Below are 17847 nucleotides of genomic sequence, written 5' to 3' on the forward strand. Positions count from 1 at the left end.
GTGGCTGCGTGGGCTATTTTTGGCGCCCCTAGAAGGGCACACATAACACCTTTGCTACGTGAGCTGCATTGGATGCCAGTTTGCTTCCAGGTCCAATTCAAGGTGTTGGTTATCACCTTTAAAGCCCTACATGGCATGGGACCAAGTTACCTGAGGGACCGCCTCTTCCCCATATCATCAGCCTGTCCCACCCGCTCATGCAGAGAGGGCATGCTGTGGACCCTGTCAATAAGAGAATTCCATCTGGCGGGGTCCAGGAGGCAGGCCTTCTTGGCAGTAGTGCCCGCCCTTTGGAACATCTTGCCCCCAGAGGTAAGATTAGCCCCATTGCTTTTAGCCTTCCGGAGGAAGTTGAAGACCTGGCTCTGCCACCGGGCTTGGGGCAGGGAGGAGAATCGACATACTTGGGGTTGGCTGGTGCCTTGAAGTGCCCCTCCTACATGATGGTTGAAGAGATCATAGCCATCTGGATTTTATGAGCTGGGGTAGTTAAGAAATTGTTTTGGTTTTTAATGGGATTTTATTGGAATTTTACTGTGTTTTTATTTGAGTTTTTATTGTATATTTATTCTGTGTTGTAAACCGCCCAGAGTCCCTCCAGTCAGAGGAGATGGGCGGTGACAAATTTGATAAATAAATAAATGTACAACATATGTAAAAATCAGTTGGAGCTTCAATCACACCATCATGGTAGCCATCTTGAGGTTTTTGGCCATACCCTGCAGAAACCCCTGGGCAATGTATCAGATGTCTCTGGGAGATCTCTTGTGCCCACTTTTCTTTCTTTTTTTTTTAAATGAGAATTTTATTAAGTTTCAAGACAAAGATAAAAGCTACAAAAAACAAAAAACTACCAAAAAAAGCAGAAAAAGTAAAAAGATGTGAAAAAACAAGAGAATTTTTTTTTCAAAGTTACAGAAAGATGTGACTTCCAACTCTTAACAGCAAGGATATACAAAAATTTCCATAATCAGTCTCTTAATCTATATTAAACCAAAACCACATTATGTCTATAAATCATTCTACTTTGGCACATTATAAAAATCATTAAGTACAGTTACTCCCTCTCCTTATATTGAAGTAAAGAAAAAAAAATCATATGAACCTCCTAAACAACTTTTCCCTCCCCAAAAGATAACACACATTTAATTATTCCCTTCCTACTACTATTCTATACATTTCTGTCTACTATAATAAAAATCAAACTAAAAAGCATATAAATTGTCTACCACTATACTTAATAGTGCAACAGTTTTAATAATCTTAAAATTACTAAACCCAAAACCAAAGCATTTTTTACCCTAATAACCTTAATCCAAATCCTTAAAGACAAATAACCAAACCCTAAAAGCAATCCAGATAAACATTCTTAAACCCTTATCCCCCTTCAAAATAAACCAGAGCATTTACATATCCCCACAATGTGTACAGAGCCTTTTTCTTAGGAAATCAAACAGCCCAACTGCCCCCCCCTCAAAAATTCTAACATCTCTTCAGAAAACCTCCCATACATAATGACCCCTTCTTTTTCATGGCATTCCACCAAAAACTCAATTTCACTTGCTGCTTGCAGATCTCTCTCTCCCTTAAATTTCTCCAACTCCACTGTCCAATCTGCATCCAGCATCTCAACAGAAATCCCGATCTCGCTCTTAGAAGAGACTTTTCTATCACTGTTGAATTCCTCAGTTTCATCCACTATATTCCCAACCAGACGACACATTTCAGACCTCATATTTTCCACGAAGTCCTGAATGTCTTGCATAAAAGCTTGATAGGAGTCAGAATCTATTTAAAATCTTGATGGATGTCAGAAAAAATCTGTTTAAGAACTTCCATGACTCACACAGTAGATTATGGCGCCCCCTAGGAATTTAACCAGCAAAAATCAAAGATATGGAAAAGTTCCAAAATGTGTTTACACAAAGTGAGAGTGAGATAAGCAGACGGTTCCCAAGGGAAAGTGGAAACAGAAAGCTGAAAGTTCAAATCAGCTTTTTCAACGTGTAGGAAAATGCTAATATCTTCAAATTTAGTACAAAAATAATAACAGGAAGACAATTGTTTGCTCCAAATCCTCCTTAATATTTGGAAGGAGAATGAAGTCCAAAACTTAATTTTTTTAAATAAAACTAAAAGTAATCCCAAAAATAACGATAAGCACCAAGAGAACCAGCTTTTCCTCACTGTAGAAACCTTTCTTAGGGTATGCATACTTAATATATATATATAAATTTGGTGATTTAGAAATGGGGTGGCCGGTCTTAATGTCCCTTTAAGGCTACAGTGCAGCTTGGAAAATAATGATGTCCTCTCCTCTCAGCTAGCTCTTACCAGTTGAATGTGAAATACTGTTTGTGATCTTCTAGCTACAAGTAGCAATCTGGAGGGCAGATGGGGTGATTCCAGGTGTTTTCCTTTATCCAGAGAACACTCCTGGGCTTCAGGAAAATCTGCCTGAGCCTGAAAAAATTTGCCACGTTGTCAGCTCTGCCTGCTAAGCCTGTGGGCACAGCTGTTCAGTTTGCCATGTCCCCACCAGAAGTCCTTGTGCCCACTTTTCTTGTAACTCTTAATTTGTAAAGAAACACACTTGATACCATGGAGAGGGATAGGTTGGGAGAATAACCTTTTTGCAAAATGGCTTGCCCCTGTCTCTTGTGTTGCTGACCCAGCACTGGGATAACAGTTATAACTGCTGAATAAGGAAGTACGCTTTTTGTATATCAAGGCTTGCACATGCGAACAGAAATTTCTTTCCCTTAAGAGCCCATGTTGTGTTTTCTTTGTCACTCTTCCCTGTATACTGTGTGTGCATGTGTGTGTATGTATGTATGCATGTATACACACACACACATATACACACACATACATACATGCATACACACTGTATATACAGTATATACAGTATATACACCTAAAAACACCACTGACTGCATTTGAAGCTCCACAAAACACGACCTGGACTTTTTAGAAACAATCAGTATAATATGAAAATCTTTCAGAGACATCCTACTCACTCCAAGACCATTTAAGCTATATTTAACTCTTTGTTGCCCTTTATACACTTTATTGCTAAGGCTATTTAAATGAACAGAGGTTTTTGTTTCATGAGTTCACCTATTCCCATTAGTGGCAACACACAACTGGTTGTCATGGGAATAGCTGTGTAATGTTGCAATTAACAGAAGATTGCAAATTCAGCAAAGCAATAAGCTGGAGGAGAGGAACAATAAAAATCTTGGTTCAATCAACTATACTTAATAAGAAGCAGGCTGCAAATAACTTAACACTTTATGTATAGATGTCCTTTTTTTCAAAACAGCAAATCTTTTAAATCATAATTTTGATAATAAAAACTAATGTCTCCTTTGAATCAAGCTCAGCTTCCGGAGATTTCATCTATGTTGGGATTTTTTTTTTACATAAAACAAAATTGCTTGTCAGTCTGGCTTATAATCATGGTATTTTCTGGTAGTCTCTTATCTAAATTCTAATCAGATTCTAATCAATCCAACCTTGCTTAGCTTTTGGAGATCAAGCAAGGTAATCTCAGGTGTGTTTGAGTGTTAGTGAATTGGATACTTGCTTTAATCCAGTGCTTTCAAGTGCATGTACAAATCTCTACAAGAGCTTGGCCACTCTTTTCTGAAGTTTTTGAGTACTCTACAAATCTGTCAGCTGCACTAGGTAGACCAAACCAGGAAATCAACTCCACAGGAAGATTAAAACTACTTCTATTGAGATTGCTTTAATAACAGAATCTTGCAAGTCTGATTGTGCTATACTTCCTCCTCCTCCTTATAGTTAAGTGAATTAGGAAAAAAGGTCAGGATACAGTTGTGCTGATTAAATAAATACTTAAAAACAGTTTCTTTGAAATATATTATTTCCATAAAAGCAATTAATGCATATTATAAGGTGTCAAAAACTGTTAATTCATTTGTAAAAAACTGTAGAAAAATCAAGGTTTCAAGTCACCATCCTACAGTATATCCTCTTTTTCTTGAGAGTTGCAACCCTGCTTTTAGTGTTCATGGGGCTGTTTTCTAGAACACTAGCTTCTAGGTTTTGTTACTTCAACCCAATGGGAAAGAAAGAAATATGGCATATGCATATTCCAAACTAGGCCCAATACAGTCTAAGGGAAAACCTTCTCATCAGTGGGGATATGTACAAATGGCATTCAAAACGATGGGTAAACTCAAACCTGCTTGTTGCTTTCAAGTAACCTCTCTTCATCTTGATGATAATGGAGACCATGGGGAGACCTACTGTATGTCAGCATTCCACTAGTGTCACTCCTCCACCCTCAAAGATTATTGTCTTTTGTGTCCAGCAGCCCAGGAATCCACTCTATGCTGGCTGGGTGAATTCTGAAAGTTGAAGTCCACACATCATCAAGTTGCTGATTCTTGAGAAGCACTACTCTAGAGCAGACACCAACCACTTGGTACAGAGGCATTTGTGTAAGAAACAACAAAGTGCAATAAGCAGATCAGATTGCCCTTCTTGCACCTGTGAAGGGTATGTTGCCTTTCTAGCAGCCTAGGAATGGGTTAAGGATGATGTCATCTATTCCTACTTCCTGAAATGATAGTTTGGGTTCTCTCACACTTGGGCAAGCAAGAGGTCTGGATCAGCCCTCTGTGACTATGTATTAGATTAGAAGTGAAAAATAATTGGAGAAGCATTTGATAATTTCAACTTATAGCATAATAAAAACCGAAAGAGATGCCATCTTCTAGATCCTACTTAAGTCTATTCTATTAAGTCTGAACAGACTTAAATTTAGACTGCATATTTACAACAAACCTTTCTTTATGTGAGGTTTCAGCCTGCTTCTGACTCTGAAAACAAAACTTATTTGGAGTCAGAAGGGGAACATGAAACTTATCAGCAGGGACTTGAGTAACCTAATCCAGGAAGTGACTCAGCAGAGTGGGAGAAATCGCAGGAGGGGATTGGATAAACTCCAGAGGGAAATTTGAAGCTTCCAATCAGTGCTTGAGAGAGGAGAGCAGAGAAGCGCGTGAAAGAAAAAGAAGTGTGATTGGCCAGTAAGGGAAAATAGTGTGAAAAGGAGCAAATAAAAAGGCAGGAGCACCAAGAGCAAGCTGCCAGAGACAACTGCTCCTTTGAGCTCACAGCACCTGTGGGAGAATCCTTACCAGCATCAGAAGCCTTGTCTGTAACCAGTGTGGAACCAGCACCAGCGCCTTCTGCCTTTGTGGAACCAGTAGAGTCTCTCTCTGCCATCCCTGCTGAGCACAGCCTCGCGTCTAGCTCCAAGCCTTGTCGCTTTGCTCCAGCGCAATCTGGATATGCCTCCAGTTCACAGCCTTGCCTGCACTCTCCACTCCAGCCCAGCCTTGCCTCCAGTTAACAGCCTTGCCTGAATGCTCGAGCCCAGCCTAGCCTTGTCTTGAGATCACAGCCTAGCCTGAATGCTCCAGTCCAGTCAAGTCTTGCTTCCAGAACCAAGGTCTGCCTAGATACTTCAGCCAAGCATTGTCTAGCCTTTGTGTGTCAGCGTGATCTAGCCTGTGTGCCAGGGCACCTGCCTGAACATCCTGTCTCTTCTTTGTCATGCACCCCAGCTCCTTCCAGTCTTGCAGCTTTGAACCAAGAATTGTCCAAGTTTTGCCTTGCTGCCTTGCCTCAATCTGACTCTGCAATGTTGCCTGGTTGTCCTTTGCCACCTGAGTGGACTTGATTGAATTACATGCTCTAATCTATTGCAAGGACTTTAATGATTGTAAAAAGTTTGTTCAATAAAGAATTTTATTAGTAGCTCCGCCTGGCTGCCTTATAGTCTGAACAGGACAGGAGCTCATCAGTCACCATTCTCATTCATCTTTGAGTCCCAAAATAGCAGATAGAAAAAATAATTAATATAAATCTAAAAGCATGATTGATGTGATTGTTTATGATTAAAGACTGAGAGAATCAGTGAAGGATACAAGAATGATGAGAGATACTGAATATGTGACAGTTTTGGTAGTTATAAAGACTACCTTTTAGAAAAAAAGTGGACATGGAAGAACAGGAAGAAATTGAAAAAAAACTAGAGTGAAAGTAGGGAGGCCATAGGAAGAGAAAATACAAATCTTGCATGAAAATATATTAGAAGATAAATTAATCTACTGATAGAATGAATAGATAATGGATGTAAGGAAAGTGGACGTAGAAGGTTCTTGCAACAATTGAAAAGAATTGTTACAAGGTACTACAGAAGTGTCTGCAGTCATGCTAATGGTTGGTAGGAAAAAGGATGCTTGTTGGAATGATGAAGTGAAAGAGACTGTGAATGAGAAAGAAAAAAATCATAGAAGAGAATGTCTGGTGCCAAAATGAGAGTGAGCAAAAGACAATGTGTATAGAGAGAAAAAGATAATTTCAAAGAAGACAATCAAAGAAAAGAAGGAACTGCTAAGATAAAAAGAAGCATAGAATATGCAAACTGATATTAATGGAAATAAACCGTTGTTTTGAAGTGGATGAAGAGGTCTAAATGAGGAGCCTCCAGGAAATGAATGGAACTTTTTAAAAAGTAATGAAATATTTGGGGTGAAATTGAAGTGAGGGAATGCTAGCAGGGCTATATTGTATGGAAATGATAGTGATATGTCAAAGAATGGAATTGAAACAAATGCTATAATTGTTAGTATCCAAGAAAAATGATGAAAAGATGTTTCAAATCCTATAAAATTGTTGAAATATTGTAAGGCTGCAGGTTTAAGATGGTGTAACTGAAGAATAGTTAAAATGTGGATACAATTTGCTTAAATAGTTAACTATAACTATGTGAATTGTTAATGTGAAGTCCTCATCTGTGCCTGATAACTAAAAGTGAAAGGTAGAAGAGTGAATGTGAAAACTATAGTGGGATTTTTTTTGATAACTATGTCTTGGAAGGTGTTTTATTGAATTGTGAATGGAAAAGTACAAGAAAATAGTGCAGTGGATCTTTATGCCAAGCAGGGAGTTTTCAGGACATACTGTATTTTTGCTTTTCAGATGTCTTTGAAAAGTTTATGAATGTAAGGAAGAAAATTGATGTACATTAGCTGATTTAGAGAAAATGCACGATAAGGTGAATAGAGCTGAGTTAGAGAATGTTTTGTACAAATATGCAGCTTTAGTAAGAACACGTCATGTTCCTGCACATTTGAGGTGGTATTGAGATTGTTATCCATGATTCGAAAACCATACAAGAGATCTTCATGCAATCATTATAGGAAACCATTTTTCAACTACTATTTGATCACCTTTGTGTATCAGTGATAGCAATACTCTGTGGTGTCTTGTATAAAAAACAACAGTGACCAAATAACATCAGATCACTGTTTGCTATCCAATATATTTCAGTTATGTCTGTCATAGACACAATTTCTCTTTCTTGGCTTCAACCAAATTAAATGATTTATTTTTTATTTGCTCAGATGCATTTTGGTTATTTTAGGAGAACTACTGTTTGTTATTCTATTTTATCATAATCATATGTTGAGCAACATCTATATAACCAAGGTATTAATAAGCAGAGTAGAACTTAGCAGTTCATAAGATATCCTACCTTGATGTTTATGTTTATTTATTTGTGTGGGTGTGTATTTATATATAGGTGTGTCATTCATTTTTCAAAGATTCTTGCAATGAATTACTATTTGACATAAAATGAGTCATGGAAGGCTTTGCAAATTAAAATCTGTAGGCAGCAGTGCTATGAAGAAGTTAAACTAATAACTTCACTACTGTATTATAATTTTCCTTTTTTTCAATGTTTTAGGGTAGAATCATTAATATGAGGGTAAACACACTTACAGAATGATAGATGATTGGCTGTCTTAATGCAAATAATCCATCACAAATTATTGGTTCTTTGGTACGGTAGAATAGAAAGCATTCTATCCTCAGCATTGCAGTTATTAGTACATTTCACATGAATTCAGCTAAATCAGAATGGCATAAAATATGTGGTCTACCAGGTAACTGTGAAGAGTGTGAAGAGATAGGACTGAAGCTTGGGATTGACTGAAACATGATGAGGGATTTCCTATTTACTCTGCATAGGTTTCAGTCTCCAGGGTCAGATGAATGATATCCTACAGTGCTGAAGGGGTTTTCTGATGGTCTGGCTGAAACTTTGTGTATTATTTTTGAAAAAAAACCCTGGAGAACAATGAAGTGCCAAATGACTATAGGAGAGCAAATCTGTGCCTATCTTCAAAAAGGGAAAAAAGGGGATCCAAGGAATTAAAGACTAGTCAGTCTAACATCAACATACGAAGTTCTAGAGCAGGCCATAAAGAGGTAGACCTGTAAGAATCTTGAAAACAATAATCACTAGAATTCAGCATGCTTTTGTCAAGAACAAATCTTGTCTGACTAAACTTATTTAAGTTTTTGATCAGGTATATTTCTTGAAAGACAGTGAGAATGCTATAGACATACATTGGTTTAATAAAGCATTTGAAAAAGTACAGCTGACATTCTGTTTAACAAGCTATTTAAGGAAGTGGAACTGTGTAGCATTAAAGAAAACTGAGGATATGATAATACCTTTCAAATACCTGAAAAAATATCAACTAGAAGAAGGTCTTAGTCCAGAATACAGGGTGGCTATATCAATTTTCTAAATTAAAAAATTAAAACGGAATGATGGATCTAAGTTGGAAGGCAGATTCTGACTGAATGTTAGAAAAAAAAAAACCTGCATGACTGTAAGAGCAGTTTGACAGCGGAACCAATTACCTAGACAGGTGATGGGCTCCCTGTCACGGGATGTGTTTAAGGGGAGGCTACACAGTCTGGGATGTTATTGTTGGGTTTTGTACTAAATAGGTGGTTTGATTCAGTGTTCTCAATGACATCTGACAACTCTATGAGTCTGTGATTTTGTATTAATCCTGCATGGATTTTTGGGGGGGAGGTTCTTATATTTTGTTGTGAACATGTCGATCTCTCACCTGCAAGATTTTTTTCTCAATCATTTCTACAGAAGAGATGAAAACTATAAGCATGCAGACCACAATTTAGCTACTCTAGGAGGTAGTTTTCACCAGGTAACTTCTCTCTGTAATCTGAAGAGTTACAGAAAATCAAAGACACATTGTATAATTCCATTGCTGTATAACAAAGTGGGTCTCTTCTTAGTGATGATGTAGCAACAAGGAAATTGGGCTTTTTTTTTTCCTGCCTAGTCCATGCTATTGACAAGGATAGGAAAGTAATTAAGAAATGTATTTTTCCTAGTTCTCTCCACATCTAATGTCTGCGTTATCCTCTATCAGTTCTTTGTCTTCCTATGTAAATTGAAAAGTCCAGGGAGAAAGTGAGGAGTAAAAGGCATTGCATTGATTTTCTTGACATTTTAACCATTCAAGGCAGCAGCAACAACAAAGTGACATTCATGACTGAAGTAACAAGGTCACAACAGAGCCTTTTGATCTAGCATCTAAACACCAATAACACTGAAGGACCTATATCTTCTAAAATAAATAGCAAATATAATTTTAAAAATATAAACTTTGTTAAGCTGAATATTTTTAAAAAGTACAACTGCTTTGAGCAACCTAAACATTGTTGCACTGAATAGGGCTATTTCTATTCATGCAATATGTAGGGATGGATGATTGATTAATTTGGTTGACATTTTAGTGCAATCTAACTTTAATTATCTAATTTTACATTTTCAAACCAACATACAAACTGAATCTTTCATATCTTCAAAATAGATAACCCCCCAAATTTTGCAATGCAATTCACACACACAAAAAGAAATGCATTAGAAAAAATCTATATAAAATATCTTTGAGAAAATTGCTTGCAAAAATATGCATATTAGGAGAAATGTACATAAAAATACAGATGATTTTATCACAAACTTAAAAAAAAAACTTCTCAATGTAGTGCAGAAATGGGATGAATCAGAATGAAAATATCTGCAGAAAAATGAGATTCTGAGAGAGGCCAGAGAAAATGTATCTATTCTCTGTGGCATGTTAGGCCAGATAGCACCTCTTCCTTGTCCTCCTCTTCCTTCTCCTTCTTTGGAAAACTTTTGGGGAGGCAGAGTATTATACATGCCATCTTGAGCTCCTGGAGAAAATGCAGGATATAGACAAAATAAATCACAATAATCACAATAAATAAATATTGACCTTGGGCCAGTCACTCTCTCTCAGCCCAAACCACCTCACAGGGTTGCTGTTGTGGAGAAAATAGGAAGAGGAAGGAGTATTTGGTATGTTCGCCGCCTTGAGTTATTTATAAAAGTAATAAAGGTAGGATATAAAATAAATGAAATCAATAAATCAATAAATAGTTTCATAGTCAGGAAGTCCTTACTATTTCTAAAGTCAATGGGAAATTTAATTTAGTGAAGATACTATGTATCCAAAGTGATAGGAGATGGCATTGCTTGGCATATGCTCTATTATATTTCTGCTTCTTGAAAAAAAAAGTCCTGTATTTAATTATGGCTTTTTTTCTTGATACCCTGTTCTTCCATTTCCCTTAACTGCAGATTGAGTCTAGAGATGTTGGAGATGTGTACAAGATTCGGGTCAGCTGTGATGATTTGGTAGCCTTTGAGGGCTGGCATTTGAAGTCTTTGCAGATGGAAGACCTGCATGCTAATCAAGAGGTGAACTTTGACTGCAACTGCTGGTTCTCCCTTAGCCAAGAATGCAGAGATCTGGTGAAAGAATTTCCTGTAGTGAATGAAAACCAGAAAACTTTACCAGGTAAAAAATTGGGGCAGAAACACCATGAACAACAACAACAAGTTTATTACAGCCCTAAGGCCAGTTACAATAAAAATATATAATAGTAACAATCTTACATTTTTATATACTGTATATAAAACAGAAAAACAATTAGTATGATACAATCTAAAATTAATTAAGAATAAAAATACTAAAATAAATTGAAATAAAATACTATGTTAAGAAATTCTAAATCTAAGTAATGGTGTGGCATATTGTGCAGATGGTAGCACAAAACTGGACAACCTGGGAGGATATTTTCAGGTCCTTGTCTGAAAGAAGTAGCATTAAATAGAAATCACACTGGAAAAACACCATGAATTAGCTTTGAGGGGGGGGGATCAGAGCAGTGATCCTCTGATCGCTTTTGAATTATTGGTTAAATTCTTTTGCATATTGATGCTTCAACTGCTAATGTAATTGTTTGGAATGATGTCCATGTGCAGTAAAATACTGGTTTATTTTTCAGGGTGTTTCTGAAATGTTTTACCATTTCACTAAATGCGTTGACTTATTTATTTATACATGCATACATACATATAATATGTATCAGCTGTCCAAATCTATGAAGATTATGGCCAGTTTTCAACAAGGAGCAACAACAGCAACAAAAAAACACAGAACAGAAGAAATAACAAAATACTGTATTTTTTTTTTTTGCAGTGTATTATTCAGCACTGCCAAATGTGTATGAACTCTAATTCAACTATTTTTACTAACTGGATATATTTCTATAGTGAGATCACCAAGACTAATAACTCCTTCTTTAAAATTTAAACTTCCTACTTTGATTCTGGTTAAATGTTATAATTCAGTATCCCATCTTTCTTTCTAACTTCCAGTAATTGCTAAAGCTCCCTCTTCCTTTTCTTGCTACCCCATTAAGGTAAGGTGCTGTTCCTTCACTGGAGGAAGAATTTTCTCCCTTTTTCTTCCATTGACTGAACTCAACTGCCCAGTCTGTGCCAGAGATAAGTAAACCTTGGAAATTTAGTTGTTCATAACTGGCAAATAACATCTCCCATGTTATTTGTGATTCAAATACTACTTATGTGAACTGTGGGGGAGGGGGATGATGAAAGAAGCATCATGACACAAACCACATGACTTACATACTTGTATGCAACATTGAGACGAAAAGCTGGGATTTGCGTCATGACATCATGACGAGTTTTGTCATTTTCATGTCATCACGATTCTGCCAAATGCCAATGATACTACTATTTTCATTTTTCTATAGCCTTGACTTGTTCTCAGCTCCATTTGCAGGGATTGCTTTTACTACCAGGGATGGTTTTCCTGAGTATCTTGCTAGTGGGACAGCAAAAGATTGTAGTGATGACAAGCCAATATAATATTGGCATCACTGTGTTGTTGTGAAACCATTGGATTGGTCCTGGACTATGAATAACTTATTTATAGTGTTGCCATGTCTTCAACAGGGAGAACCACAAAGAAACATGGGCAGCAGGTGGTAGTTGCTAATTATGTTGAATTTGTTGCCAGGCTCCGAGACTGAACATTTTGTGAAGTCTCTGAGTATTTTTGAAGACACACATGCCCCTTCTTCACTGCAAATACCATATTTAGGTATTTATGAGGTTCAAAGTACAATCCCCAAATTTAGAAGGCACTCACATCTTCTGATATTGTAGTATAATTCCATTGGCAGGAAAAGTTTCTGCTGAGAAAACACAAAGGTTTGATTCTCTTATTCTCCCCACAAGTCTGCTCCAAGATTTTCTCTAACTCATCATATGAGAAAAATAAATAAGATTTGCATGAGCTGTTTTCTTTTCACATTTCACCAGATTCTATGGACAGAAGAGTGAGCTTGCATTTTTGGAGTTATCATTACTCCCTGATGGCTATTGCAAAAATGTGGAGTCAAAATGGAGAGCTGAGGTGGATCAGCAATGGGAAAAGCTCAGAACCACACACACATCCAGGGACAGAATGGCAATACCTAACCCATATGACATAGGTCAGAGAAGAACAGAAAAGTGTCCCTGTGCAACTTGGGATACTTCACAGAGAAACAATAATCAGGGTTTCATTGATCACTCAGTATCAAATATATCAACACCTAGGAAACCTTAAGCTACAAAAAAGGCAGAACCTCTAATATTCTGGATGGAGGGAACTGGGACTCTAGGATGATATTGCTTTAATTCAGATCCCCCATTCCATTTGTTGAAGGGAAGCAATTTCATATGGTACCCATGATTTTCTAATAATTTAGCTCTTCTTTTCAAAATATATTTCCATATATAGATAAGGTAAGTCCTGTTGTTTTGATGGCACTTACTATTTGGCTACTATTCCAGTTGGTACTGGGACACTCACAATGTTATTTGAATTATATATACTTTATTTGAAATAAAGATCCATATTTTGTTGTTTGTTTGTTTATTTGTTTTGGTGCAACGAAGCATATTTTGTTGGAACGCTGAAATAGACATGTATTTCCATCAGTGTAAATTTGGATTAAAGCAATGCAGTGTAATGAGCACTGGCCATCTAATGTTGCTTCTTTTTTCAGTGCATAAATATATAGTCTCTGTACACACTGGAGATCCTTGGGGAGCAGAAACCTTTGCCAATGTTTATATAACCGTTTATGGTGAACGAGGCGACACGGGTGTACGGAAACTTCAACACTCCTCTATTGAAGGAGCAAAATTTCAGAGGAACAAGGTAGAGAAGACACCTATACCCATTTAAATATAATGTGATAATAACCAAAATATAATATTACAGAATTGAGTAAAATATTAGCCTTGTATTTTCATGTAATTACTTGGAAGTTTGTCACATGGGGAAGAGCAAATCTTCCTTCCTTCCTGTTATAGCCTTGGCTTTGCACAGCAGAAGTGTTGCGTAGCCATCAAGGATCATTTTCAAAGGGGAAAATACCATGAAATGACAGGGCAAATGAAAGGAAGCAATCAACTTTATCTTAGCCATGTTGAGTACAGCACCAAGCAACAAAAGCTAATAAAGGGTGGGGCTTTTGTTACAGGCTTTGATGGGTTTACAGGAACTGATCTAACACAGAGAACTCAAAATACCTCTTCTGATTTGTTTTTCTGTGTTATTAACCCAGCAAAGCAAAAGAAACCTTTACTTTCAGTTCCAAGCAGCATTCCTTTGCAAAAGTTATTTACAACAGGATAGACATTTTCTGTTCTCTATTCTCTACCACCCTGACTGATAAACAGCAGGAGAAATGACAGAGTTGTACTGATTCAAGATCTTGAGTTATTTTCCACTGAAAAAAACATTGCAAAATAAAACATTCTTTATTAGACACATAAAATTTTGGCAGTCTTACCTTGTTATGTGTGTGGACTAGTATGTCAATTCAATGCAAATGTTGCTACTTCAGTGCTGTCTTTACTTCCTACTTAGAGATAGGAAAGGAGTAATTATGCTGACTGGCATCTTCTCTCCTAAACTGTCAGTCTCCTGCTCTGGCTGGCAGTTGATTTCTCACTCTCTTTTCAGCAGCTTTCTGTGAAAACTGTCTGAATTAGGTAGTTTTGTCCCACAATGTTCCTCTTCTTCCTTCACTGAGTTTTCAGATTCTCCCTTCAACTCCCTTCCTCAACTCCTTTCCTCAACTCCCTAGAGTTGCTTCAAGAGCCTTGCCCTGGGCTCTCCTGGAACTAACAAAAATCCTTTCATAAGAATTCACATAGCAGCTCATTGGGTTTTGTTTTTTGTTTGTTTGTTTTAATCAACAAGCCGCAATAGCGGATATTGCCTAGATACTTCTTAAGTTGCCACCATGACACCTCTATCTACTCCCACCAAATTTCCTCCTTCTTACAATAACCTTTTTTGACATGCTACCTCTTTACCAGCTCAGCAGCAGCCCCTCCTATGGGAAAATACTATCTATGAGAAACTATATCTTCTGTGCTCAGTTTCTACTTATCAGCTAACAGGAACAGACTGTTTGGGTACCACCATGACAGATGGATCAAGAAACACGAACTTCTGCAGCCTGTTAAATTGTGAATGGTGTGACTACATCAGAAAAGGCAACTGCCAGATTTGCTTTTGATGATGTCACACAAATCTGGCTTCCCAACCTCCAGATATGAGTGGACTTAACTCCTAAAATTCTCAGCCAGTAGATGTCATGTGCGCCGTTTCAATGTCTTTGATGCATCGTAACGTTTCGCATGTCATTAATTGGATGCGTGTTTCATTTGTCTAGGGAGGATGGGAACGCTTATATTTTGGCTTTGCTTTGGAATGTGTTTCTGTTATCTACTGCGCTCAAGGTTACTTTCCCAGGCTAGCAACTCTGACGATTGCTAGCACCTGTGCCGGGCGGGGCTGTTACGAGGGAGGCGGGATACGTTTGAAGCAAGGGTTTAAGTTTGTATTTGGCGCGCTTTTGCTCATTCTCAGCTTTCTCTGTATTTGTCTCTAGTACTTTAATAAATCAGATTTCATTCAGCATCCTCTTGTGAGTCTGAGTATTTGGGGCTAGGGCAATCATTACATAAAGCTGAGAATCTCAGTTCCTAACTCCGCTGGCCCCTGTCCAGGGAAGACACGCGTCTAACCTGTGAGGGAGAGAGCCCGCGATGACCGAACCCGACATCTTGATGATGGAGGAAGGGGAACCGGACTCGACCGTGAGGCAGTCCGGCCGCCCGTACCAAGGTGGAGAGCTGTCCGCCATCAGAGAGGAGGCGAGCTCCGAGTCGGAGAGCGAAGCCGGGGGGCTGGAAACGGCCCCGGAGACCACCCTCAACTATCCGGGTGAGCTGCTCACCTGGGATGAGACCCGAGGAGATGCCACAGCAGAGGGGGGCCCATCCTGGAAGCAGAGATACCCATTATCCCCCAACGTGGTGCAGGTGCAGCCAACGGAGGGCTCACCCACTCCGGATCGGATCCGAGTGTTGGAGTCCAAAATGGATTCGTTGGAGGCTATACTGAAACAGCTGAGCTTGGATGTGACCTCGTTGCGAGAGGTCCGGGAAGAGTCTAGCCAGAGGCATTCAACCCCTTCTTCCCAGGGGCTGACCCCGGAACGGCGACGGGTGGTGCGGAGGCGTGAAGGGGACCAGTCGGTCCAGATGGAAATCGCAGCATCGCCCGGGCGATCGCCCCGGGGCCCCGTGCCGCCCCGCGTCAGGGAAGCACCCGCCGCAGCAACACCGGTGGTGGGGCGCAGCCCGGCGGGAGGCGGCATGCGAGACTTCCCTGTCAAGTTTGATGGGGACCCGACCAAACTCTCGTTTTTCCTGACGAATGCGAAAGCCTATATGGAAGAATGGGGGGCGTTTTTCCAATCGGAAAAGGCAAGAATCATCACCATTGCCACCAAACTGAAGGGGAGGGCGGCAGACTGGTATGTCCAGATGTGCCAGTCGGAAGCGCCTGAACTGGAAAGTCTCGAGGAGTTCCTCTGGGCGTTGAAGCAACACTTCGAGGACCCCTTAGCCAAGGAGAGAGCAAAGCGAGCCCTGAAGGAACTCAAGCAGGGGTTCAGATCAGTGGCCGATTATGCGTTGGAGTTTAAAGCGCTCGCTGGGAAGGTCGATGACTGGTCCCAAGCAACTATAATCGAGCTCTTCAAGGATGGCTTGAATACAGAGGTGCTGCGCTGGTCCCTGGGGAGGGACGACCCATACACGTTGTATGAGTGGATCCTGCTCGCAGGGAGGGCTGAACATGCCCAGGAGATCTTTGCCCAGCGAAAGAACGCCAAGGCGGGACGGGAGGTGAAGCCCAGCCGCCCATCGACCACCGGGGGGAAACCGGGACAACGACCCTGGGACGAGGAGCGAGAGAAGCGGTACGCCAAAGGCTTGTGTCTGAGATGTGGTAAGGAGGGGCATAGAGTGGCAGCATGCCCGAAGGCAAAGGTAGAGGAACGGCCCGGAAAACCGCCGGCAAAGTCCCCTGCATTGCCGAGGAAACAGAAAGCTGCGGTGGCTGAGACCGAGGGAGACGATGTGATGTCCTACGAAATGGAGGGGGAGACCGAAATCCCGCAGCCGGCGGGAAACGCCAGCCACCTGCTCTAAAGGGCGCCGCTGGGCAGGTGGTAGAGAATGGGCGCGAGCCTCCAGCGGTGAGTGGCACTTACCGCATACTCATGGTCAAATTGAAATTGGGCTCCCAATCCAAGACTGTGGAGGTATGGGCCATGATTGATTCGGGGTGTTCCCGGTGTCTTATGCACCCCGACGTGGTGGCGGCTTTGGAGCTCCCCACTTTCCCTTTACAAAGACCCATCGCTTTTACTCAATTGGATGGGTCCCTGGCAGGGGGCAAACCGGTCACCCATTTTACAGGGCGGGTAGCCTTGCAACTGGGCAGTCACCAGGAAGGGTTGTCTTTTGTCGTGGCTCCTGTAGGGGGACCATTGGTGGTGTTGGGGGTACCCTGGTTGGTGCAGCAGAACCCCCAAATAAACTGGGTTTACCGAACCATCACGTTTAGGGATGGGTTTTATCAAGCGGCAGAGGGCAAGGGTGCCCCAGAGGAGATGGTGGGGGTTGCGGCAGCTGCGACTCCGCCTTACCCGGCCTCTCCTCTGGAAGGCTTGCCGGCCGAGTACAGGATGTTTGCTGATGTATTCGGTGAAAAGGAAGCTGACCAGTTGCCCCCTCATCGAAAGACGGACTGTGCCATAGAACTGCTGCCCAACACCCAATTGCCTAAACCAAAAATTTATTCCATGACGCAGAAGGAGCTGACTCTGTTGAGGGAATTTGTGGACAAAAATCTGGCGCGCGGATTCATTGAGCCGGCGAATTCACCCGTGGGGGCGCCGGTTCTCTTTCGCCCGAAAAAGGACGGGACACTGAGACTTTGTACGGATTTCCGCGGATTAAATGCCGTCTCAATTTCCAACAAATATCCCTTGCCATTGATAAAGGACATGTTGTCACATCTGGCCAAGGGAAAAATCTTCTCTAAACTTGATTTAAGAGAAGCCTACTATCGTGTACGAATCAAGGAGGGGGATGAGTGGAAAACTGCATTCAATTGCCCGTTGGGAGCCTTCCAGTATAAGGTGTTACCGTTTGGGTTGGCTGGGGCCCCT

General features: G+C 40.3%; 1 protein-coding gene across 1 annotated transcript in view; it reads left to right on the top strand.

The window, feature by feature from the left end:
• RP1 (RP1 axonemal microtubule associated) overlaps positions 1 to 17847 on the top strand; it is a 203098-nt gene that overhangs the window by 115430 nt on the left and 69821 nt on the right. The window contains exons 32-33 of the mRNA XM_063299285.1: positions 10529 to 10748; positions 13312 to 13466. Coding sequence (XP_063155355.1) covers positions 10529 to 10748; positions 13312 to 13466 — 375 coding nt within the window. The remainder of the gene's footprint in view (positions 1 to 10528; positions 10749 to 13311; positions 13467 to 17847) is intronic.

Source organism: Candoia aspera, chromosome 3 (genome assembly GCF_035149785.1).
Source record: "Candoia aspera isolate rCanAsp1 chromosome 3, rCanAsp1.hap2, whole genome shotgun sequence".
In the NCBI taxonomy this organism is placed as follows: Eukaryota; Metazoa; Chordata; class Lepidosauria; order Squamata; family Boidae; genus Candoia; species Candoia aspera.